This window comes from Atractosteus spatula, chromosome 26 (assembly GCF_055471065.1).
Source record: "Atractosteus spatula isolate fAtrSpa1 chromosome 26, fAtrSpa1.hap1, whole genome shotgun sequence".
Lineage (NCBI taxonomy): Eukaryota > Metazoa > Chordata > Actinopteri > Semionotiformes > Lepisosteidae > Atractosteus > Atractosteus spatula.
This window is the reverse complement of record NC_142731.1, coordinates 9,429,650-9,454,253: the sequence shown is the minus strand read 5'-3', so window position 1 is coordinate 9,454,253 and position 24,604 is coordinate 9,429,650. Positions and strand designations below refer to the sequence as shown.

General features: G+C 45.4%; 1 protein-coding gene across 2 annotated transcripts in view; it reads left to right on the top strand.

Moving 5' to 3' along the window:
* Positions 1-24,604, top strand: part of skap1 (src kinase associated phosphoprotein 1) — a 162,783-nt gene that overhangs the window by 102,349 nt on the left and 35,830 nt on the right. For both annotated transcript variants that reach the window (XM_088906258.1, XM_088906257.1), the window contains exons 5-9: positions 6,594-6,674; positions 10,307-10,390; positions 10,680-10,804; positions 12,346-12,409; positions 14,701-14,901. In XM_088906258.1, the coding sequence (XP_088762384.1) occupies positions 6,594-6,674; positions 10,307-10,390; positions 10,680-10,804; positions 12,346-12,409; positions 14,701-14,901 (555 nt within the window). The remainder of the gene's footprint in view (positions 1-6,593; positions 6,675-10,306; positions 10,391-10,679; positions 10,805-12,345; positions 12,410-14,700; positions 14,902-24,604) is intronic.

Sequence of the window (24,604 nt, the reverse complement as noted above, 5' to 3'; positions counted from 1 at the left end):
CCTGGGGAACAAGAACCCCCCGAGTAAATGCTAAGTAAAGAAAGTTGGACTAAAGGTGCTGAAAGCAGAGACGGGCTGGTTTCCTGTGCCCCTGTGGAGATGAGAGGAGCTACTGAAAGGCAAGGTGCAGGAGACAGGGCCCGGCTGTCTGCTCCTCCTGCTTGTCGCAGACAGAGCCAGCCCACGGACGATTTGCCGAGAAGGATGTGCAGACAACATGACTCTGTTTCCCCCATCGCGGGCGATGGAAGACGTTTTTCCTTTTCTCATTGGCTCAGCAAATGATCTGTGACTCCCAGCCGCTAGCTGCATGTTTACTTTATTGCCCGCTTTTTTTTTATTCGCGTTACAAAATGAGGGTGTCTGGGGTGGCTGGCTATTGTCCCGCCTGGCTATCCATTAGACGTTAGCGTGAAGGGAAGGCTTTAACCTGGCCACAGGTGTTGACACGGCAAGGATAATAAAACAGGCTTGTTTGTGTCCAAGACAGGGAGAGAAAGGGATCCCCAGACAGGGAATGTGGCAGCCAGGAAACATGCTTGTGTGGTTATCGCCTTATCGCAGCTTCGGGTCTGGTGTGGAGTGTGTACACTGACTTGATTGACACTTACCTGGTTTCTCGTCTGGAGAGGCGAAGACAAAAACAAAAGTGTGCTTGTTCTGTGTGTGAAAGAGCGGCGCAGCTCTCCTAGGAACTTCGCAGACTCCAGTCCCAAAAGCAGAGCAGAATTATTTGACATTTTTCCTGAGCGCGAAGATGCAGGGTTGGGAAAAACAGCCAAATAAGTATATTCTGGCTGAATTGTGTGGCTTTTCTTTTCCTCCCCATCTTCTTTGTGACTTTGCATTATGAATAGCACGGTGTCCTGGACAGCCACAGCCTTGCATGTCTAATAGGGAGCCCACAGTCCTCTGCAGCATGGGTAGGGCTGGCACCAGTACCAATTAAGGCAGTGCTTGATTCTGTTGACTCGTTACGTTTGGTGTGCAAGTTTTTTAGAGCAAACAGTTAATCAAATGTGCAATGCTACCCATGCCTTGCAAAACACTAGTTCCGTATATTTTTTGATCTGTCAAAGATTAATTCTGTCGATTATTTTGCATCAAGCGCATTTGGCTGTGCTGGGGTCAGAGTTTGACTTGGGCTCTTGTTCTCCTTTTGTGTCTTCTCTTGGGAAGGCAAATTGTTGATGACATTGTAGTGTTGTGGTAGATGAATATGCTGCAGCACTGCAAGAACAGGAGGATGTTAAGATTTTATAGTTCGAAACAGAAAAATGTGTGAATTTGGTGTCGGTGTCGGTTTTATTGTTTATTAATATGAAGCACGTCTCACAAAAACAACACAAACATGGAAAAGCGCATACTGTAACTGACTGATAATTGTACATCTTTATCCAAGACACCGCATTGCTGGTTGTGTAGGAGTGTGTTCACAATGTTGCATGTGCACAGAATCAGAATAGCATTAATAAATTCATCAAAAAATTCCGACATTCAACAGACAGATGTTGAGTAAATGAATGATTCCAACCATATGGATACTGTATGTCATGCAGTCAGAAATATATTGAAAAATAATAATCTGTAGCATAATTAATCACTCTTTAATCCCCACATTATTAAAATTAACCTCTACATACAATGTCTGTCTGTATTTGAAAATCTGGGGTTATATTATTATGCATGTTGTTGGTTGATATAAGGGACAATCATGAGGGTAGACTTTTATGCTTTAATGACAACTATTTAAGATCAGACTTTTTTTTTCTTTGGGTAGTTTTTTTAATTCACCAGAACACGAACCGGTCGGGGGAAACCTGTTGAGCTGTCAGCCAGCACAGTAAAGTGTGAAAGGGCGTAGCGGATCACGAATCAGTAGAGGAAAACTAACAAAACGACAGGGTTATACAGTATAAATGAGGCCCATTAAGTTGATGTGTAGCAACTACAGACCCAGGAAGGAGTTAACATTCACCACTTAAGCTATGTTAGGTGATAATGCCTCAGCTTTGCTATAATGCGTTGCTGCAATAAATGTATTGATCTATATTACTTTAAAGCTGAAACAGAGTATTTGATCCTGGGCTGTGGATATGCTTTCTAAATCCTGCCCTGTAGTGCTTGTTTCATTTCTCTGTAAGTAAGGGTAATACAGCATTTAAAAAAAGAACAGAGCCGAGTCATTGATTTCGCCTTCTTTTCCTCGCGCTGTTTGGGATGAGGAGGGATGTAAACGGAGAGATGAAGGATGCCTCTGCACGGCCGTGCGCACGGCGTCGTTGCTGCTGTTTTTCTTTGGGGAGGCGTGCTAGCGCCTGCCGAGGCGCAGGCAGTGACCCCCCGTTGCACTTGGACTTGTCTGAGACGGATACCGTAATTACGCCATTACCCCGCTAATAGGAGCGTTTGTTATGCGGTGGCTGAGCGTTTAAAGCCACCAAGCACAAATGAAATACGGACTATTAGCTGGGTCTTTAATAAATTTCAGTCCATTAAGGAGGGGAGTTGGAGAACAAGGTTGCCTGGCGTCTCTTTTAAATAGCCTGCCTTCCTCTGCGTCCCCGAGTGAAAACGGGAGCTTTATCAACCATTTTATTGTGAGTGGGGCTTTATGTTTGAAGCACAACAGACAGGCTCTCCTCCATAGTCACCTAATAGGAGATAAAGGCTCTGTGTCCCATCTCCTTGGTTCAGACCTCAGGCGTAATTCACACCTAAGGTCACACAGCATGCAGGAGCCCTTTGCTTCAGCCTGTTGAAAGCCCCCAGACCAAACCTCCTCAATGAGCCGTCATGGACACAGCAGATAAGGGCACAAGCTATCCAGGGGCTTAAAGTCAGATTGAGCTGATGGGGCTAAAGCTCGGTAGCTTTTACAGCCTAGCTGCAATATAAAAATATGACTTGTGGTGTTACTGCTTTGTACAGTATGTGTTGGAATGCAGCGCAGTGAACTGTCGATTTATGTGGAGCTCTCTCCTCATATCGGCTTCTGCACCGACACCGTTCTTGGGCTTGTCCTGGTGGTGGACTAAAGTCGGGACACCGGTTCACAACAAAAGAAAACAAACTAGGCTTCAACTGGTCTAATAATCAAAACACTACCGGTTCACATCTGGGTCTTGGGTCATTTTCCAGGAAGGGATTTCCCAGGCCTGGCTGTCTCTGCTAGGGGCTAAGGTGAATGTGAGTCAGTGTGATGCAGTGTCCTACATTTTCCTCACTGGGTGCTTTGTGAACTTTGCTCTCACGAGAGCCAGGAGCTGTATTTGTCCTCCCCCCAGCGATGTTCCAGCTGTTTTGCTGCCCGTGATGCAGTCAGTGTGCTCCAGAGGCACGATGAACCTTTGAGTGGACATGTCAGAGGGACACAGCTGCGTATGTCCTGCCTTTGTCTCTCCTGAGCTGGCACAGAGGGGGCTGCTGTGGCGCTCTAATGGGAGTTTGGCCAACTTAGGGAATTCTGGAGGGGGGGGGTGGGCCCAAGGAGCTCAACCAGCAAAACTGCTCTCCCGATCTCGGGTTCGAGCCAGGGTCCAGTCACTAGTTGACTGTCTCCAGAGCATGGCGTCAGTTGGCCAGGGCTGTGACACAGCGACCCCTGTGACACCCCTCCCCCGGTCAGCGCTGAGCCCGGTACAGGGCTGTAAGACCAGACAAGGCGGAGCCAGAGGGGGAGTCTGTCTACACCCCCTCGCTCTCCCCTCAGTTATCGCAGAATATCGCAGGTAACCCTGAACACCTTGCTGGTCACTGCTGCAGTGTCCTCACACCCAGCTGCCCTGCTGCCCCAGGGTCAAACGCGCTGAGAGGGCAGGGGTGTTGCATGCAGTGGGGGTGGTGCTATTCTGAATCTTTTATTTCAAAATAAGGTTCTGTTCTCAACCGAAAACAACAAAAGCTAATTTAATCTTGAGCTCTTTAGGGGCTCTTTCAGCACAGTGCTCATAAGTATTGCCAATTAAAGTCATTATTAGTGAGGGGTATGATTAAAAAAAGGAGGAAATTAAAAGAGGATTTTTTTTAGTTTTGTTCTTTTACAGGGATGTACTGTAGTGATGCAGGACTACATGTCTTGCATGGTTTGTTAAATTTCCACGGCAGGAATCGGCTGCTCTGGGTGCCTGGTGCTGTGTGTCTTTATTAAAGTTCTGATGTCATTTCTGTTCATAGTTGGGTCAGAGCTGATGTGAAACCAGCTAAAATTTACAGGAATGCGTAAGAAGCAGAAGGCGCATCAATATCAATGTTCCTGTGGAACTTTAGAACAGCGTATTTTAATGTAGTATAGCTTCCAAGTGAATTGTCTTTTTTTTTTCCTGGGAGAAAAAACAAAATAAAAGATAATAGATTCTCTGCACGAGGCAGCCTGTATTGCCTCCGTCCCTCGTTTGAACTGCATGCGGTAACGTTAGCGTCATCTTGGCATGAATAAGTAATGGGGAAGTTTTTCTGAAAAATGTTCCTAAAGTTAATGATACGCTACTGTCATGGGCGCCAGTGGACTTGATGTTAATTTTTTTTAGCTCTCTGCGCTAAACTGCCAATCGGCTGTGCTGAATGGACTTTTTAATAAGTGGATAGCATTGCTGGCTAAAGGGTAGTTTTTTAAAGACTAGTATTCTAGCATAAACCTCTTCTTTTTAATCTTTATGTTGGAATCACATTTTGATCTAAATTCAAATTGTCACACAATCACTAAGCACCACGTACAGCGCCACCAATTATCATTTGAATGTCAGGTGTACTGTGACTTGTGGGAGCCATGGTTTACATGAACAGTATTTCAGAATGTTCTGATTGCAACACGGATGGAAAGACAGGAGACTGTGCTTTTAAGATGCTTATAGCTGACCTACTGTATCTGAAGGCGATCGACTTCTCCTGCAGGGTTTAAGGTTTGTCTGAGTGCCTGTCATCGATCCGAGTAACTTATTAACCAAAGCTAGTGGTCTTGTCATCGTACTGTGAGTGACCCCTGATATTTTTTTGTTGTTCTGTTGTTTGATACCTTCTGTATGTCTGAAACGTATGCAAAAGAGTGACAGAGGCAACGCGATCGTACAACACAGCTCCACTTTGATCAGCGCTGAGCGTGGGAATGTCAGGGCTGTTTAAATGCACAATAAACCGAAATGACTCTAATGAATTTGCTCATTTTTTGTGATCTCTTATATATTTTTTTTACAGAGCGTCTTAGCTCTTAAAATTACTGCCCCATTCCACCTACCCCCCCCCCAATGTTGTAATTCAAGCTGAACAGAGTAACCTTTTAATTCCATGAGTTATTTTATTGAATTAGCATCTTGCACTTTAAAAATGTCTATGCTGTTTGTTGCTTGATCTCTCTCTTTCTGTCTCCATGTACCCTGCGTCCTGGCGTCACAGGAAAACTCAGCCCCCACGCTGCTAATGTTCTCGAAAGCAATGAAATTAAACCACTGAACCAGTGCGTGTCGCAATTTCTGTCCCCCCGGGTAATTTAATTCCAGTGCGCATATTGATGAAGCCACACAGGCTCTCTTTCTCCGACACCCTGGTGGGTCTCGCCATCGTAGCATCTAAATAAAACTCCATGCGGAACATTTTTCATGTTTTCAAACAGCAGGATGGCACAACTTGAGGGGGTTTAGTTAATGCAGTATTCATGCTCAGAGGAAACGGAAGCAGGCGGCAACAAGTAACATTTGGTCACTGAAGTTTTTAAGGCTTTATTGAGTTATGTTTCTCCAGGGTTTTTTTTTTTCTTGTGCATGCGAACTGCAGGGATGGTGTTGCTCAGCATCTTGGGCTGAAAGTGAAGCCAGGACCTGACCCATGGGACAGTCGATATCTTTTGTGGCACAGGCAACACACAGGAAATCAGGACTTAGCAAGAACGCCTCAGCTTAACAAACATATGGATGGGGTTGAGCAGTGGGGTCCTTTATATTCTCTCTTCTAGAGTGATTGGGGGCTGATCTGCATCCGGCACAAAGTGTTCCATCTTCTTCAGAGTGGGCTCTTTGCCCATGGAAATGTTGTGCTTTATCTGTAGCTGTGCTGTAGGTCTCGGAGTGCCCTGGTCCACCACAAGGTGCTGTGCCCTAGGAACGCAGTGACATTACATTTGCGGTGTTAAACAGAAATGAGAGGTTAATGCCTTGTGCTGAAAATGCTGCATGAGTCCATCATGTTCGTGTGTGCATGTGTGAACTATGAGCTAATGCACCAGCTTCGGTCACAGAGGAAGTCGGCTTTCAGGAGAGAAGTGACTGTGCTCGTTTCTGTGTCACAGAGGTCTTAGGGTTAAGGAAACCCAAGATTACACAGACACACAGTTGTATTCCTGTCTCCGTTTGGCCTTTCCATTGACACTCATCGGCTATTGACTGTTCCAGACTGCACCCAAATGGAACTCCACATGGTGAAGTTAGACCAGGAAAAAATCTTTTGGGGATTTTAAGTTTTTTTTCCAGTTTCCTTTAAAAATAATTTCCTGTCTTTGTGGGGACATTGCCCCCATGTTTATCCCCACATAGATAGTAATATGTATTATTAAAATAGCAGATTACATCACTCATTCACTGTTGTTTTTCACTTCCTGGCAGATTTTGAAGAAATTCCTGTGGTCGCGGCTCAGGAACTGAGTAACGTCTTGAAACAGGGCTACCTGGAGAAGAAGCGAAGAGGTAGGAACCAGGATGCTCTTCAGATATTAAGGAGTCTTAAACTTTTTACAAAATATCAGTTTCCTACTCAGTTTTTATTTTAATATAGTGTTCTTTATTTTGATATTTAGCATCAGATCAGGGCATTCTCAAGGTGAAACTCATGGTGCAAAGCAAAGGAAGTTCTGGAAGGATGGAGGGATGTTGTCCTTTCAACGCCACCACAGCCTTGAATTGTCATTCCTCATCTGGGATAAATCCTGAAATATTCTTCCTAATGGCATTAGCCCCACAGCACTGGCAGATGATAACGAAACAAAGTGGTCTGCAGCCCCTCTCGGATCGTGATGGTGGTGGAATGATAGCTGAGGGAACAGGCTCGGAGTGCTGACTCAGAGCAGGCATGCTGACAAAAGCGTGGATCAGGATGACAGCACTGGACTAAACCAGAGTTTACCTCTCGGTTTTGTCGATTTCTGTCCCCTGTCAGTCCTGCTATCCCTCAGTCTCTGGAGCACACAGCTGCAGTAACTGCTGACCACAGGCTGGAGGGGATTGTTGCCACCATCTGCTGCTTTCTAAGGACTCCAGATTGTTTCTATGATAACAGCTCAGAGTGTGTGCTCTTCACGGTTCTTTGTTCCTGTTGACGTTATTGTACCTACCTGTGATATTTAATTCTTTAGAATTAATTCAGGCTTAAGCTGGGAGAGCCCCCCTCTCTCTCTGCAGCAAATTGCCACAGAGCACAGCCAGAGATTGTGAATCAGTACATCAGAGTAGCCAGAACAACCAGTAGGCATGAAGGAGTGAGAAACCTCAAGAAAAAGGTGAGGAATCTCTGAGGAGCCAAGGCCTGACTGCTTCCCTCCAGGCTGCAAGCCAGGAGACTCAGTGGGCTGTCTAGGGTGAGTTCATCTTGTATGACTGTGAATTACTGCACCCCGCGTTGAAATATGACTGTAAGCGTCCAAGCTGTAGAGGACCAAGGCTGTGTCTGGTCAGTTAGCAGGGCTCCAGTGTTCCAGGTTCAGCATCTAAGGCCCGTCATCAAAAGAAGCAGTACCTTGGGGGTCTGAAATCTTGGGTCTGGTTCCCTGTGTCATTTGGGGACGTTGATCAGCACCATCCAGTAGCTGAATGGAACTCAGTGCCTGAGTAATGTTTTTAAACGACGGCTGTCAGGGAAGAATTGAGGGATTTTTCTAACGGTTGCAATTGCCTCCATCTTGAGCAGCAGGCTTCAGAACAGCGTGCAACCCGAATTTGTTCCTCCTCCACCATTCCTTTCCAGTCAGCAGAGAACACAGGAGTCTTCTTTCCTGAAATAAATAATATTCTCACTTTCACTCTCACTGTGCTGATCGGTTTGTTTAAAAATAAGTGAGTGGCTGGTTCTCAATGAATGAACACCCCATTGCAAAACAGGAATATCTTGTTTTCTTTAAAATACCTCCACTGTCGTATTGATTTACTCGAGACTACCAAATGACATGTTGATAGGTGACCGATAAGACAATTGCGCTTGAATGTTGTGGTGTTTATCTTTTCCTTTCTCTTCTCATCTGGCTACAGTGCATCACAGCTGAAACTGGAGTATTTTATTACCACTTCATATAGGTCAAATGAAATATTAATAGATCACCAGTAGTAGGTTATGCAATAACAAACCACTAACTGCAGTATGTAGCCCAAAGTAGTTTATTATTTATTAGTTCTAATTGTCTAGCAATACTTAACAAGCTAATAAATGATTTACTTCAGTGCTTCCTGGGCCCATTTCCATTAGTTAACTATACTAAATTGGTCAAACACTTGCGTCATCCTGCTCAGTGTTGAATAACGACTTTATTGACTCTGCTACTCTTGAGTAAGGAGCCCTTTTCTCCACATTCTGTCTCCACAATATTTTCACAAGGCCAGGGATGAAACTTATCTCCCTGGCGGGCTGGCACGCTAAATATCTGGATACAGTATATTCCAAAGGTCCAGCACCTCGTCTTGAAAACCAGATGAGAACGAGCAATCCGTATCACACCTGTGCCCATAGGCCCAGGTGGGAGCCCTTGGTTAAAACTATACGGGTGTGCCAATTACTTGAACGCAGATGCCTATTTTATTCTGCCAGGACATTGCACAGCACGTTCATGAAGAGTAACCGGTTTGCATGGGTTAGATAGATCCTTGTTGCTGGTGCCAGAGAGGGATTCAGACTGCAGCAGAACCCCTTGTGAATTCTGTGTGCCATCAGCATCCTTCAGCGCGATCAGAAGTGGCAGGCGGGGTTGGTGCTCAGATCATGTTGTAATTCTCCTTCGTGAATTAAAGTTCCTCACACTTGAAGAATCAACATTCCTTAAGTACCCCCTACTGACCAAAAGATTTCAGCCCGATTTTAAGGCCCTGTTCCTTGGTGGTCTTCACCATGTACAAATTGCAGTCTTGCGAATTACTGTACAAGTCATGGGCCCCAAATGAACTGTCCCAAATCTCGGCTCTGTTTCTTATAAATCCCTTACATTTGTGCTGAATAAAATCCTTTGAGTAATGCGTAACGTTTTGGAAAGCAATGGTAATGGGAATGCAAATCAGACCAAATTCCTGAGATCTGATCTCGCAGCGCTGTTACAAATATTCCATTACTTCCCAACCCTGGCTGGGGCTGCAGCTCATCACCGTCTCACACTCCTGTGAGTTGGAAGGTGTGTGTAGGAGTGCTTGGCAATGGTTTTGCCTTAAGCTGCTAAGGTGTGGCCTTGGTCTGTCCAGAGAGGATAAAAGGGGTGAAAATGTCATTCCTGTTGTACAAGGAGACACTGCAGGACGTCGGCGGGTTTCACGAGGGGCACTCAGAAACGTGTTTCAGGTTTTGAGAAAGATCCTGGAAATCTGAGAAGCCGCCAAGCACATCTGGCTGAGCATGATGATCCAGGATGATGTCCTTTGGACAGCTGTTTATTTTTCCGGTGTGGAGGTTCGGCTGTGCTCACAGGCCTTGGCTGGACTGCTCCTCTCCAGCTCCCACCCGGGATACAGAGCCAGTGTTTCCTTTTCTACACCAAGAGCCAGAGCAGGGCAAGATTAATTTGAAAATTAGCTGTAATTAAACCAGTTAAGTATTTTTGCTTTTAGAAAAGAAATTAATGCAAGGTCCAGAAACATCAATCCCTAAAATAGTCATAATTATATCCAGTGGCTTTTTTTAAAGGCATTACTTATTACATTCCATTATTATGACTCATGGTTTGAGCAAAGAACAATTAAAAAGAAGGTTATAAGTTTTATAAATTTTGTAGCTTTGCAGCTTGGAGTTGTTGATGAAAATTCTCCTGTTCCTCCTGCTCCATCATCATCATCATCATCTTGCGGACGCCTTTTAAACAGTGCAGTTTACATTCCAGACAGTTGCAATGTGCCCAAAGGTGTGCTTAGCAAGTGCAAGAAACAAAGTACCAGCTACCAATGGTAATGTGTTGTAACACGTTATGCAAAGGATTCCAATATACAGTACCTGAATATCAGTCGTGGAGTACAGTTAACTATCAAGTAAAAAGAGATTTGACCTTTCACTCTGGGCAGTTTATAGGGTTAGAAAGGGAGTCCAGTAGGGATGGGTTCCATTCCATTATTCTTCTGTTTTTCTTGTCTTTCAGATCACAGTTTCTTTGGCTCAGAGTGGCAGAGGCGCTGGTGTGTCCTCAACAATACCATCTTCTATTACTTTGGAAGCGAGAAAGGTGTGACTGTGGCCCACGGATGTCTCAGAAAAACAAGTTTATGGAAACTGATTCAATCAGAAAATCTGAAAAAAACCTGTCGGCGCTGGCAGCTTTGAAGGTGGTCTTGTAAGGCGTTTCGGGGACCCAGTCGCGTCTCTTGGGGTCTTGGCCCACGGCGCTACCTGGTGCCGGTTCATTTTAAAAGCTGGTATTGTCTCCACTGCAGGCTGTCCGCAGCATAATGCGGTTTTGCAAAGAGTCAGTGATAAATGCTGAGTGTTGTTTTGGTTTTCTCCTGCGCTCACAGACAAACAGCAGAAGGGCTCTTTCTACATCAACGGGTACAGCGCCGGGCTGGTGGGGACCCTGCGGAAGGACTCCAAGAGGAATTCCTGCTTCGAGCTCAGCGCTCCAGGGCAGCGCTCTTTCCAGGTACCTGTCCTCGAACCCGGGACCCACCCTGGCCTGGGGCCTCAGCAGTGGAATTGCTTCATTTAGCCTGTGACTGGAAAGTGGCCCCGGCACCTTGTTGTGTGTCATTTCCAAGCAGCAAAGAAAACAAATGCCTCTGGCCAGCAGTTTGTTTGAAGGCCTGTTCAAGTGTTCCAGGAGGGCTTCCAGCTTGCCTTTGAAGAAGTGACATTTTATCGCGTTCTACGAGTGAACCAAAAATACCATTCTGACCAAATTGAAACTAACTGGTGCGGGACTTGGAATTTCGAGCTGAAATTTGACACTTTTTAAATGCATTGTAATTCACCCCCTTAGCATTTTGGATCATGCCTGACAGTAAATCAGTAAAAGGCCTGAATTATGTGGTGTTACAGGGTTAAATTTGTATTTCCTTGTGCTGACTGGAAATGGAAAGGCAACGCTGAGTGAGATTATTTTTCTGTCTTCGTAAATTAAGGTAATTAATGCTACGGGACATTAAACATCTCTCTAGCAGAGGCCAGTAATAATGCCACCAGTGGACTGCCATCAGTATATATGTATGTACTGTACGTATATTCCTGGCCTTTTAGAATGAAAGCAGTTAGAATAACGTTTTTGAGATTCTTAAGACATTGTTGGTCTCTGCGCCTGAGTGACAGAGCAACGAGAATCTCCACGGTGACAGTGTGGTTGACGTCAGCGACACAAGTTGCCATGGAGATTCCCATTGTGATAGGGGCCACACCCACATCTCCCCAGCTGTCGGGTCGTAGAGGGGAGGTGGGCAGTGGGGATGGCTAGAATGTTTCCAATACTAAATTAATTAGCCAGTTACCCTTCGTGTTTAGATTGCTAATTATAGTCAACCCCACCTCCATCTCTTCTGTTCATTTTTCGTGTTTATATGTATATTATCTATTTACACTATATATCTGACGGTGGGTGACCTACTGTATCATTTTACATCTGTATCCTGCAGTTTTTGTTCTTGTGATCCTCAATGTATTTGAAACGTTCTTCAAAGGTGTCAATTTTGAAAATAATAACACAACTCTGGTTTTTGTAAAACATGACATTTTGTCTATCAGGTTTTTAAACTTGTAAGATTCAAGAAAGCGGTCAATTCCATCAGTAGCTGCACATGTCCATGTGTTTTTGCAGCATTATTTTCAAACTGAAACACTTTTGACATTGCAGAGCTCATGTGGTCTTAATAGCTACTTCCTATGTTGCTATGCTCATAAATTGTTTTTCTTCAGTATTTCTTAATTGCCAAAGCACAATACTGCACACATAGTTGTCCATTAATCCAAGCAGTCATACACTATAACTCCATTCAGAGTCTCGTCTTTGTCTTGATGAGCAGCAGCTCTTCTCTTTAACTTCAGCAATGCTGTTTTAGCTGTTGCTAAGGGGGACCCTCAGACTATTTACATGCTAGTCCTAGTGCTGTTATTGCTACGTTTGTTGCTGTTAATATTAATTATGCAATTACTTCTAACACTAATCGCGGTGATGATGGTGATCCTGTTCTGCAGTTTACAGCCAGCAGCCCAAAGGAAGCCAGGGAATGGGTGGATCAAATTAATTTTGTCCTTAAGGGTAAGTGTTTGCCATTCTGTCACACGTCCACACAAGCTTGGGTTCCCCACTGATAACTCCTGTCAGTCAATCAGTCTTTATTGTTCTGTAGCGTCTTTCAGTGCAGAGCATTCTCAAGACATTTGACATAAATCAGACATTTTTAAACCAGAGTAGTAAGTAGAAGATAAACTATAAAACTATAAAAGAAGGATAAACATATAAATAGTACAAAAAACATGTACAAATGAGAAATAAAAAGAAATATGTTAAGGAACTGAAGGATAATCAGTAGGTTTTGTGGCGAGATTTAAAAACATCAGCGGAGGGTGTGTTTTTAATATTCAATACTTTGGAGAGATTTAACAGACTTTTACAGTCTTGGCTGTGTAGTGAAGATCTCAGTCTCTGATTCCTGTCAAGTCTCGCTCCATGGCAGAGGACAGCAAACGCACAGCAGAAACAGTCGCCTTCCAGGTGTGGGTTAGTTTCTGTAGAGCGCGTTCCTCTGACTCGGCGATGTCAGGCCCTGTTCGTGCACCGTGCCTGTCGCAGTGGCCTGTGGAAGTGGGCGTGCAGTGCGAAGGACTCAGCCCGGGACAGGGAGGGGGTTTCTCTGCCCTGTAGCTGAGCTGGATCAGCACTGCGGCTCCTCTGTGCCATTGTCATCAATCTGTCCTGTGCAGGCGTGCCAGCTCCCCTAACCCTGCTCAGTCTTTACTGGAAATCGTCCGGCAAACTTTCTGGTTATCCTTGGAATCTATTGATTTTTTTTCCTCTTCCTTCTCCATCACAGAGTATCTGTTAGGACCTGATAGGCTTTTGTTTCAGTCTTGCTGTCATTTGCAATCGGGACCGCACTAAATCCATGAGATCCGATGACAGCGCTGTTGCTCAGGAAGGAATCGGGTCAGGCCTGCTTTTGACAGTGAAATGATCACCATTTTGTCACACCTTAATCCGTCTTCATTGTTTCCCTACTTCATCAGCTACTTCACAGTACAACAATACACATCCTTTCTTTTCTATTGAGGTTGGCTTTTTTTAAATGATGCATTAAGAGTTTTTTTTTCCCTAATGGATTCGCTTCCTGCAGCTTTATGGCGCTCTTATCTGGGAATTCATTATAAATGAAATTTTCTCCTTCCTGACTTACCTTCTTCATATGCATATTGATTCACATATTTGTTTATTGATTGGATATGCGGGAGTAAAGACCTTGTGCTGTGTGTTAGGGACTTCCTTTCCCCATTGTGCAGTAGCCGTGTAGCAGCTCTGGGTCCACGTTCCTCCCTTGAATTCTCCTCGGGATAAAGAGGCAGCTTCCTGGGTTTCTGCAGCGATAGGTTCCTTCTCACTCCTCTTCTGCTTTTCATTTAAAAAAAAAAGCGTTTGTTTTTCTTCTGCCATTTTTACGCTAATAAAGTGTCTTTAAAAGCCAGTTTGACTGTGCATTGCTGACAACTTTCGTGAGTAGCAGACAAGATATCCCAGATGAAAATTTCCTTTGACCGCAGATGTTCTGCCAAGAAACCACTTCATTGAGCGTTTTTGGCTCCAGTGCTGTCAGCCATCATCAGACGCCTACTGTTACCAGACTTTCATGCGCCTCATTTTAGGATCCCCTGTCCAGGGCAGGCCACGCTCCCAGTGTGTCATTTATTGCTTGCGGTCCAGAAACCTCCCCCTCTTTCATGGGAGCAGGGGGGCGTGGCACTTCAGGGGATCACACACAGACTGATCAAGCAAGAGGCACTGCAATGCCTTGGTCCTGAAGCTCTGTGCTACACCATGGGCTTAAAGCCCGACTCGGCACCACAACCCAGAAAGGACTGTAAAGCCTGGAAGCCAACAGTCCAAGAGGAGAGCAAGACTTAAATGCATTGCAGGGGAACCTCTGAACTCATCCTCAGATATTTCCTGCACGAACAGATCATGTATTTTTTTTATAAGGCAAAAGAATAAATACATAGCCATGTTTGTGTTCTGCCAGTTACGTTCAAGCGTTCTTAGTCCCTTGCCCAGAATCATTCACTTGCTCAGGTTACATCTGCACAGTATTTCACAGATGTCCTGGTCAGTTTCCCATGTTCATCATTTGTTTCTGTTGCTCTTACAAATTTAAGAAAGTTTTTTTTCATCATGCATTTGTTATACTTCTGTGAGCTGTAGCTTGATTTTGCTGAAATCCTATCCTGTAAGTACATGTTTTACCTCTCTATCACATTGTAAACCATTCCAAAGACCTCATAAGCTCTGTAGCTTCCAGTTGCTTTCCCCGTGTTAACTGGTTTTAACTGCCTGTGCCACAGACCTGAGCTCCAGCTTCATTCCCTTCGACGAGGACGAAGAGGATGAGGAGGAGGGCGAGGACGAGACGTACGACGACGTCGACGCTGTGACCTCTCCCCCTGCTCCCCGCCCCGCCCCAGCACCCCAGAGCCAGGAGGAGAGGAAAGGGGGGCAGCCGGAGGCAGAGGAGGAAGATGAAGATATCTACGAGGTGCTGCCCGGTAAGGTGTGAGCGGTGAAGTGCGGGAAGAGGTGGGTTGTCGGCCCGCTTGTGCTGTGCTGTGTAGAGATATAGCCGTGTCAGTGTAGGCAGGCTGCAAAGGGAATGGGGCAGGTCCACACCTGGACCCCAACAGCCAGAACACTGCGCTTCTCTTTTCGGTTTTCCAGCGCGGGATTAACCTTCTCGTCTTCCTGCGCAGATGTATGCCAGCAGCGCACAGCTCGGGTTCTGGAGAAGGTCCTGCGGAATTCATAGGTCTCTTTTGATAAAGATGACTGTTTCAGGCCTGGCATCCCGGTATGAATTTTACATGCCAGAGGATATGTTCTCAGCTCTGGTGGTTCAGTGCAACGCTGTTGCCAGTTGTCTCAATAATGAAATATCAGCGGGGCTTTGTCAGGGATCATCATGCTGGCGGGTTCAGAGTGGTGGAGTTGTGTGATAGATGGCCGTACTGTTACAGGCACAGAGAGATAATATGATAGATGGACTATTTACATGCACAGTACATACCAGCAAATTTTTCAGTGGAAAATCAGTTGTCAGGGCCATCATGCATCACCAAATTAATTTCCAAAAAATGAAACATGCTTTCTTTATTAAGAGCACAGTGGTCAAAAAACTTTTAAAACCACAAATAAAATTAAGTTGAATGTTTTTTTTTTGTTAATGTGAAGCAGCTGGGAAGAAAGTGCAGAATTAATGCTTCCTGACAGATTGGGGGATGCATGTATGCATGAGGGGGGTCTGGAGTGGGTGGGTGGGGGGTTGTAGATGTAGCCTGTCACCCTATCTGTAAAAAGATATATAAAGATATCGTTTCTCAGACTGAGTGCATTACCTCCACCGCAGTTAATAAAATGAAGGGAGGGAAGACCATAATTTCTAGTGGCTGTCACTTCTGCACTGGAAGCCATCTGGGGCGCGGAAAGGACCCCGACCACAGATGGCGAGTCAGATTACAGCCGCTCTCCGCCAGGCCTCCCAGCAGCTCCCACCAGCCATGGGCTCCATGTGTGTTCTGCTGCTGCTGCTGTCCTGCTGATGTCAGCCCCGGCCCCGGCCAATCCCGTAGCGTTCCGGAACGCTCATGCCTCAGAGGACAGTGGGCCGGCAGGAAGCGGGGTGACACGCAGGAGCGTCATGGCTTAGTGATCAAAAAAAGTGACACGTGTGTTTTGTTTTGTTTATCTTCTGGAGACTAGAATCAAAACATATTCATTAGGGTTTCGTTGCACAATCATTCATATTGTAAATTCTGTAAGGTATGTAAGACCTTTAAAAAATCCTGAAAATAATAAGTCATTTATTTAATGTTTAAAGGTCTTACATACCTTACGGAATTTACCATATGAATAGGAATTTATCACCTTTGATATGCATTGATGCTTTCTGTTTATTTTGGCAGAACATTAATAATTATAAATACAGTGTATACAGTACGCCACACCTGGAATTTAGTGGTTTTACCTGAAGCCACAACTTTTCCTGTTTTTTTTTCCTTTTCCTTTTTATTTGTCTGTTAAATAATCTTTTATTGCTGGCATTGGGTATTTTCTTGCCCCTGGGAGGAGAAAAGGATCATAGTGTTGTTACAGACCCATGTTCACAGGAGGAGTTTTCTCCATGTCTGTGGAGCTTCTGGGTGGTTTTCCATGACTAAGATGTTAAAGAAAATAAACCTCTGTGGGTTTGTGGCTTTCATGGTGCTGCTTATGACTTGGGTCCAGATTATTGAGTCATCTGTATCAAAACACAGATGCCTGAGATTCAGCTGTTAATTGCTGGTCTCTGGCATATCTCCTCGCTCCTGAATAAAGGTCCCAGAGACACCAGGCAGGCACGTTCAAGACTTTTACCATGCTCACTGAAGGCCATCACAGAGCTTTCACAAGATGTCGGAGTGGACAAGAGGATGTGTTTTATAACACTTCTGCCTCTCTGTGGTCATTAAAAATCTCAGGGCTTTGCTCAAAAAGAGTAGGGGTGTTACCCAGCCGTCCTGGCCAAATTTCCCCCTGGCCCCTCCGAATAATCCCAATCTCTGAACTGGCCTCATCACTCTGCTCTTCTCCCCACTGAGAGCTGGTGTGTGGGGAGCCTTCTGGCGCACTATGACACTGTAGGGGTGGGGGGAATCCCCATTACTTGTAAAGCACTTTAAGTGGAGTGTCCAGAAAAGCGCTATATAAGTGTAAGGAATTATTATTATTTTTATTATGTATTGTCTAAGATTTTGGAGGTCAGTGGTTTATAACAGACAAATCAGATGAGTTGGGCGTAGTGCAGCTGTCTAATTGTAGAACAGCTTCTACTAACGGTTAACCTGACCGAAGCATGAACGTCCCTGGTGAGCTACAGTAGCTGGGGGGGCTTTGAAAAGCACAGCGCTTTACCAAGCGTCACGTTCCTTCGCTCTGCTCCGCCCAGCGTGCAGCCCCCGCCCTGCGGATCCACGCCTCCTGACCAAGGCTGTGAAGTGGCTTCCAGTCTCTCCCAGTCCTTCCACTGCTGCAAGTCCTGCTCTGGCGGGAGCCTCGGGGGTGTCTGAGCAGGTCAGCTGTCCAAAGACGCGCAGAAGATCATCGCAGGCTCTTGGTGCTGCTCTGGCTCGGACCTCTGCGTTGATAGTGGCATAGCTGCAATGAAGCAAGGGCAGGGTCTGACACAGACGCTGTCAGATGAACACAGGCCAAGTGGGTGACCAGCTCTCCAACCCACACACAGGAACAATATACAGTAGGCATTAGACAGGACATAGCTACTCGGGTGTTAATGCAAAAGTAAATTGTTAGTACTAAAGGGGATCGATTTTTTTCATGCATTTCTTGGAAAGCACACTAAGAAAACTAAAAGTTTTTCCCTATCTCGCCTGAAGCAAGAATTTACTTTAATTTGATTGCTGTCCTGTGTGAGTTTAGAGCCACTTGTCTCTGCTTGCAGCGTATAAATATTTGAGCAAATGCAGTTGGTGAGGAGGCTCAATCCTGTTGTGGCTGACAGGTGGCTGTGAGCTCACAGGCAGCTCCCCACCACAGCTGCAGTGCTTCTGAACACTAAGTCACTCAACACAGACAGCTGGGGAGTGCCAGGGAAAGTGTGAGCTAGTTTTAATAACTACCTTGCTGGCAGGACATTTGTCTTAATTTTTTCCCCTGCTTCTTACAGAAGGTTTTTCACCATTAAACTATTACTTAACCCCCCTAAGTGTTCAGCAGGAAGATTTATGCCCTTCTTGAGTTGTACAGCTCAGGCCCTAATGGTTGCTATTCCACCTGGGGGGGAGATGAAAAGTTAACAGTAGTTCTCAGCAGCTCAGGGAGCATGTCCAATGTGGGGAAACCGTGTTAGTCCTCTTCTGCACGTGCAAACCGAAGCACCCTTGGAAATGAAGAGATGAGGCTTTGTTCAAGCCTGGGCTGGTGACGGCTGTCAATGAGGTGACGTGGTTGCAGATTGCAGCTGTGTGACCCGACATCACTGAAGTCAGAAAATCTAAGAACTAAGAAAGTCCACAAGTAAGAGGAGGCCTGTTGGCTCATTTTGCTCATTTTAGTTGCTGCTGTCTTGTTACCCCAAGGATATCAAACACCTGTTTCATGTCTTATAAACCCAAGGTTTCTACTGCAAGAGATGGCATGGTATCTTGTTCCTTGCACCCACCCATGGTTCACAGTATGGCCATCTTTGGCTTGTTGGTCCTTCTGCTGTCTGGAAGAGCCCTAAGAGAGTGAGGCACACCAGTCTGTGACTGTAAATGTGCTACGGAGCTAGCATACAAATCTGAGTGCTGCATCAGTGTTTGCTAGTCATCATGAAAAGCTCATGGGATAGTTTTTCGACTGATAATCGTTGGGCCATTGAAGCTCCAGTGACATTGGACAAATGATGTCATAATTGACAAAATGATGTCATCATTCTTGTGATGACCTGTATGGGCGTGTTATGGCAGATGGTGATTGGCTTGATTACCCTAAAAACATCTGATATGTAAGGGTGACTTGTCAGCTCTAATGCAAGAATTTGCCAGGTATAAAGTTCACCCACCACATCTTACTGAATCATACTTGGCTATTCTTGAACAGAATAGTAAGGGATTACTTGAGGGACCTGCCACACATGAACTCGCCTTATGAACAATCAGTCGGATCATTGCAATTCTAGGGCCAGCGAAATCGAGTTATCCTCTTTATTGGAGACCTGAACAGAGATCTGACTTCCAGTCTGCAGAGCTACCATTTCTCTAAAATGTGCTGCCACACAGGGAGCTTCACCTGTAATAGTGATGAAGCAGAGAGTCAATGAGAGGGGTTTTTAGAAGAATCCTCTCAGACAGCAGGATGCCAGTGTGTCATAATTCACCTCACCTCCTCCAAAGTGGAACAGTTTTTCTATTATGCAAATGTTAACAAATTAATTTCATAGTCGCTCATCATTTTAATGAAGTTTTAAAAACATCTACAGCCAAGGAAAAAATAACATTTTCCAGGTGATAAATTTTTCCAATTTCCATAAGACAAGTACATAAACTCGTTCAATTAAGAGTGGAATCTGAAAATGAGGGAGTCTGGTCTGCAAACGCCACGAGCATTGATGGGTAATTTTATTGAGTGGAAAATTGAATCAAATTGCTCTATCGAAACAATTCAAGCTCTGATTTCCCTTGGTTTCGCCCCCCTCCCTCTCATCTCGGAGGGGTTCGTCGGGATGCCCGCTCCCTCCACAAGGCCCTGGCTGTCTTTCAGCCCCAGCGGCTGCGGCTCTCGGCCCACCGAGGGGCTCGTGCAGCTGTGCCCAAGCTGTCTGAAAGGTGGAGAGATACCCTTGATTAGGCTGTAGCCCATTTGAAATACTTTAATAGGGAAATAGTTTAAATAGAAATTGCATTTCTATTTAGTGAATCATTTTTATTCCTTTTAGGTTGTTTTCTATATCACTGCTTTCAGAAATGTTTCACATTTGGCATTGAAGTTCTTCCCCCATGAGTGTTAAGTTCAGAGGCCCCATGTAGCTCAAAGGATGAGGTCGGATCAGGAGTGTTATATCCGGCAGGTTGTGCACAAGGTCTGATTGAACAGGGAGAGATTTTAAAACTTGCGTTGGCATGCTCTCTCTGGCAAGAGGCATTGAGAGGTGCTCTTTAGCTACCTGACTGCTGAAATTCTTAGAAGCAGCCGCAGTTTGTGGATGTCTGTTCTTGAAGCTGGATCATGCATGTTCTTGGAAGTCTTGGAAGTCCAGAAGAGTGCGTGAAAATATCCAGCGAACCTCCTTTTAGAAGCGTGTGCTGGCAGGCACTAATGCCTCCACCGGCGTGACGCTGGGGCCATTGCTCTAGGACGTGCCTGAGTCCGGACAGCCGGACAGCAGGATCTGGCTGGTCATTCTCGCTGCAGTCATGCCTTAAGCCGCAGACACTCCCTCCGTTTCTGTAGCAGTGCAGTGTCGTGCCTTTTCTTGCAATCACTTTCGGAAATATTTTATTCAGCTCTTTTTTTAAAGATGATTTACAAAATCCAGTCTCGACTTCTCTCCACAAGCGAAAACAGTTTCTGCAACTGTTTCTTTTTTTTTTGCCTGACTTTATTATTTTTTTGTTTGATTATTTGGCAGTATGCAACAAAATTAATTCGTCTTCTTGTGTACCTTTGAGCGTCCTGTGCAGCAATAATCCATTAAAACCGGAGAAACGAAAAGTTAAAAAAAAAATTAGAAGTGGGCAATTGTTTTCCATTAGCAGTCATAAATCTGGGTCAGAGACAGTAACTCTTATCTCCGGTGTGGCCAGGGATTCCTGTAAAAGAGCAACTGAAACCCCGCTGGGGTCATTCAGAGCGCTGTTGCACATTAGCGCAGAGAGCCGCCTGCCGCTGCTGCACCAGTGTGTGACCCCGCCCTCCGAGCTCCACTCAGGGCTCCGCTGCGCCATGCAGGCTGCCCTCCCCGTGCCCTGCTGGCGCGCAGCGCAGCCCGGCTCTCCTGGAGGCACACGCGAGCTGCGGCAGCGCCGGCTCAGCGACACCGCTGTGACTACGGAGAAGCTGTAGGAAATGCTGGACACGTTTGCTGTGGGGAAAATGTCCATGCCGTGATGCCCCCAGCTCTGCCGGCGGGATCGGGACAGGCCCAGGCCTGAGAGGCAGAGAGGGAAGTGCCAGAGGGCAAGGCTGTTGCAGCTGCTGGTTCCTGAAGGGACTGGGTGCAGTCTCCCGGATTCCTGCTGTTTTAGGTGGACTAAGACAGCTGTTGAGATTAGAAAATGAACGCAGAAAATTAGAAAGTTGCTGTTACTTGTATGACTTGGTTTCTGGCCCTAGAGAAAACTAATGTCTACCATGCTGGAGGGGTTCTGAATTCTAAAAAATGCAGCTCCTTGTCTGATAAATTGATTTTCAGCCTCCATTATGGCCTGAGATAAAACAATCTAGAACATCACACTATTATTTTTTAGCATCAAAGAACATTTAATGATATAGAGATAATGGGTTATTCTGGGATGCTTTTGAAAGCCTGTGTTGTACTGTTTTAGGGTTTTCAGAAGCTTAATATGTTTTAATCTGATAGCAGATTTTTTTCACAAGGTTACAGATCAGGAATTGGCAACATCGCATACCTGCTGCTTTTACTCCATAGCTTTCATTTCAACTGATAACTACACACTAAGCTGATTATTAGATTTTGTTTCTTGTGCTTAGAATGTAAAGTCTGATATTTAGACATGTTTTGTTGGTGTCAAGAAAAGAATAATTCTAGTATAAATTGCATTGCGTTCAGTTGCATTGGAATTAATGACCGTTGTTTCTGTGCAGAGGTAATGATCGAGGTTTTCACTCTCTGCTGTGCTCGGTGAGATGCTGCAACCGTGCAAGACTATACCGATCGCCCCAACACTTTCTTTTCTCGTCACACAGAGATAACAAAAATGACAGTCTTATAAATCTCCATTAAAGCAGTTTGCATCTTAAAGTGACTTTGAAAGTTTAGCAGAAAGTAAAAAGAAAAAAGCGCCGCAGAGCTAGAGCTGTGTGAGTTTTGAGTGTGCTTGGAGGGTGGGGGTTGGCTACTGGAGAAGAAACGGCTGACGTTTCTTATTCTGTACATCCGTGTGTCTGAGCCGAGCGCCTGTGTGTGTGCGTCGTGTAGAGGACCGCACGACTGCAGCGCTCGAGGTGGACGGCGGAATTTTGCTACATCATGGCGCAGGGGACTGATGCGAGTGTCGGGAAAGGGGTGGGATCAGCAGGCCGCGTCCTCTCGGAAGTATCGGATTGCGCCAGGGTGGTTTTATCGGAATGCTGACAGCGGGAGGATGGATGCTCGGGCCCGGAGTTGTGGGGTATCGCTGTCAGCATCGAGACCGCTGGGTGCCACACCAGTAATTAGAGTCACCCATCTGCCTCCCCAAGTGAGGGCACTGGGGCAGCGCGGGCCGGACCGGGGCTGGCTTGCTCTGAACCTGTGCAAGCTGGGATCTGCTTCTGCGAGCCAGCTGTGCCACCCTACATTTTCTTTAAGTGGTTTTTTTTCTTGCAAGATGCCCTTGAACCAGTGTGCCCCAGATGGGGTATGTAAGGTCATCCAAAAGGCCCACCTGTCAGGATGATGTGAAATTCTCTGGTCCACTGCGGTCTCTCATAAAGTCAGTATTAGTGAAAGCCTGAGTTTCACCCATCGCCGTCAGTAACCCCTTATCCTATTTAAGGGCTCAGTGGCCTGTAGCCTATCCCAGGACGCACTGGGTGCAAGGTGGGACACACCCTGGACAGGATGCCTGCCCTGTGCAGAGTACACACAGACACAGACAGGAACAACAGGGTGAATTTTATCCAAGCCAATTAATCTGCCAGCTTGTTTTTGGACTTGGGAAAGAAACCGGAGCACCCGGAGGAAACTAACGCGATCACAGAGAGAACATTCAAGCTCCATGCAGATGCAGTAGCAGCCCAGGCATTGAACTCGGCGCCACAGCTCTGCAAGGGAGCAATGCTAGCCACTGCGCCACCCTGCCACCCATTGTAACAAACGTATCAATTGTCATGCCATCATGCTGCCCAAGACTTTTACCCGTCTGAGGAAAATCAGTTAGAACTAAGGTAAAAGTGATACATTTAGTGAATGCTCATTTAGTGTATCGTCAATAGAAATTCAGTAATAGCAGATGGATGTCACAGTGTTCAAAGCCTAAACCTGTACGTCTTTCCACTGTTCGGATTCACACATGTCCTTCTTTGGGGAAGATGCAGAAGTAATATTGAATACTGGAGAGATGGTGGATTTTAAGTAAAAAAATAAACGCAGAACAAAGGTCTTCTGCAAAGTACAAGGCCAAAGCAGGTAGACGGAACTTTTTCATTGTTCTTGATCTTAAAGGACTTCGGATCGGGCTGCAAGAGGATCTTGTGTGTCCTCCTGTTCTGCGCTCTCTGGGTGCAGCAGCAGTGCTGCTGATACCTGTCTCCTGGTCAGCAGAATGCAGTTAGCTGCTGCCCCTCAGGCCCTTCATGGAATGGAAAATAGTCCTGCCTGCCTTCCTCTCTGTCTGTCTGCCGGCCTGCGAATCTGCGCTGGTTGTTCAAAGTCTATCCTTAAAATGCAATCAATAAGGATAGGTCTTTTACCAACAATATGGTTGGTTAGGGGCAGAGCGGTGGCACTGTGGCTCAGGATCTGCGCCTGTGGCTGGAAGGTTGCTGGTTCATATCCCGCGGCCGGCAGAGGAATCCTACTCTGTTGGGCCCCTGAGCAAGGCCCTTAACCCCAACTGCTCCAGGGGTGCCGTATAAATGGCTGACCCTGCGCTCTGACCCCAGGCTCTCTCCCTGTCTGTGTGTCTCATGGAGAGCAAGCTGGGGTATGCACAAAGACAAGTTCCTAATGCAAGAAATTGCATATGGCCAATAAAGTGATCTGATCTTATATATATCCTTGAGCCTCTTTCTTTTCTTTTTTCTTTGATTTTTGGCTTTTTTTGTTGTGGATTTTCACCATCTTTGTTACATTTAATACACAAGTAAAAGTGAGAAAACTCCTTTCTTACCAGTAAGCTTTGGGGTTTCTCAGTTAGACTGATGGAATCAAGCACTAATTTTCTTTTGGAGTTCATGTTCGAAGGGTGAAAGATCCAGCCCGACCCAGGGAGATGGAGAGTATTATGACAAAATGTGTTGGAGATATTTGTGGACGGAGCAGAAGAGTGTGTATAGAAAGAACTGTCCAATACATTGCTGTCAGATTTAGACATGTTTAATTTCTCTTTCCTCTGTGTGAAGTAGTTAAGACCCTCACTGTTTGTTAAGGTCATTAAGAAATTACAGAAAATCAATTCTGTAAAGCATGTGCCTTATAATATAGTGCAGTGCGTTTGTGTTTGCTTTATGTGAACGTTTTTGTCGTTTAATTTTGAACTAATTAGTGACCAATCAATAAAGCAAATTGCCTACACTGTGTATAAACAAGATCTGTTCTATTGTGCAAACAGCAAACTCCCACTGTCTCTCTGCACTTCTTCTTCATACTTAAAAAAGAATAATACACCCAGACCTCTCTGACAGCTTCACACACATGAATCTCTTACCTCTTCACAGAAAAATAGGCACTTATACTTTAGTGCATCAACAAATGAGCTTTCCTGTGCGGCTCAGAAAGCAGTTTAATTGCTCATCTTCAGAGCTACGTTAAAAAGGATTAAAGATGAAAAATAA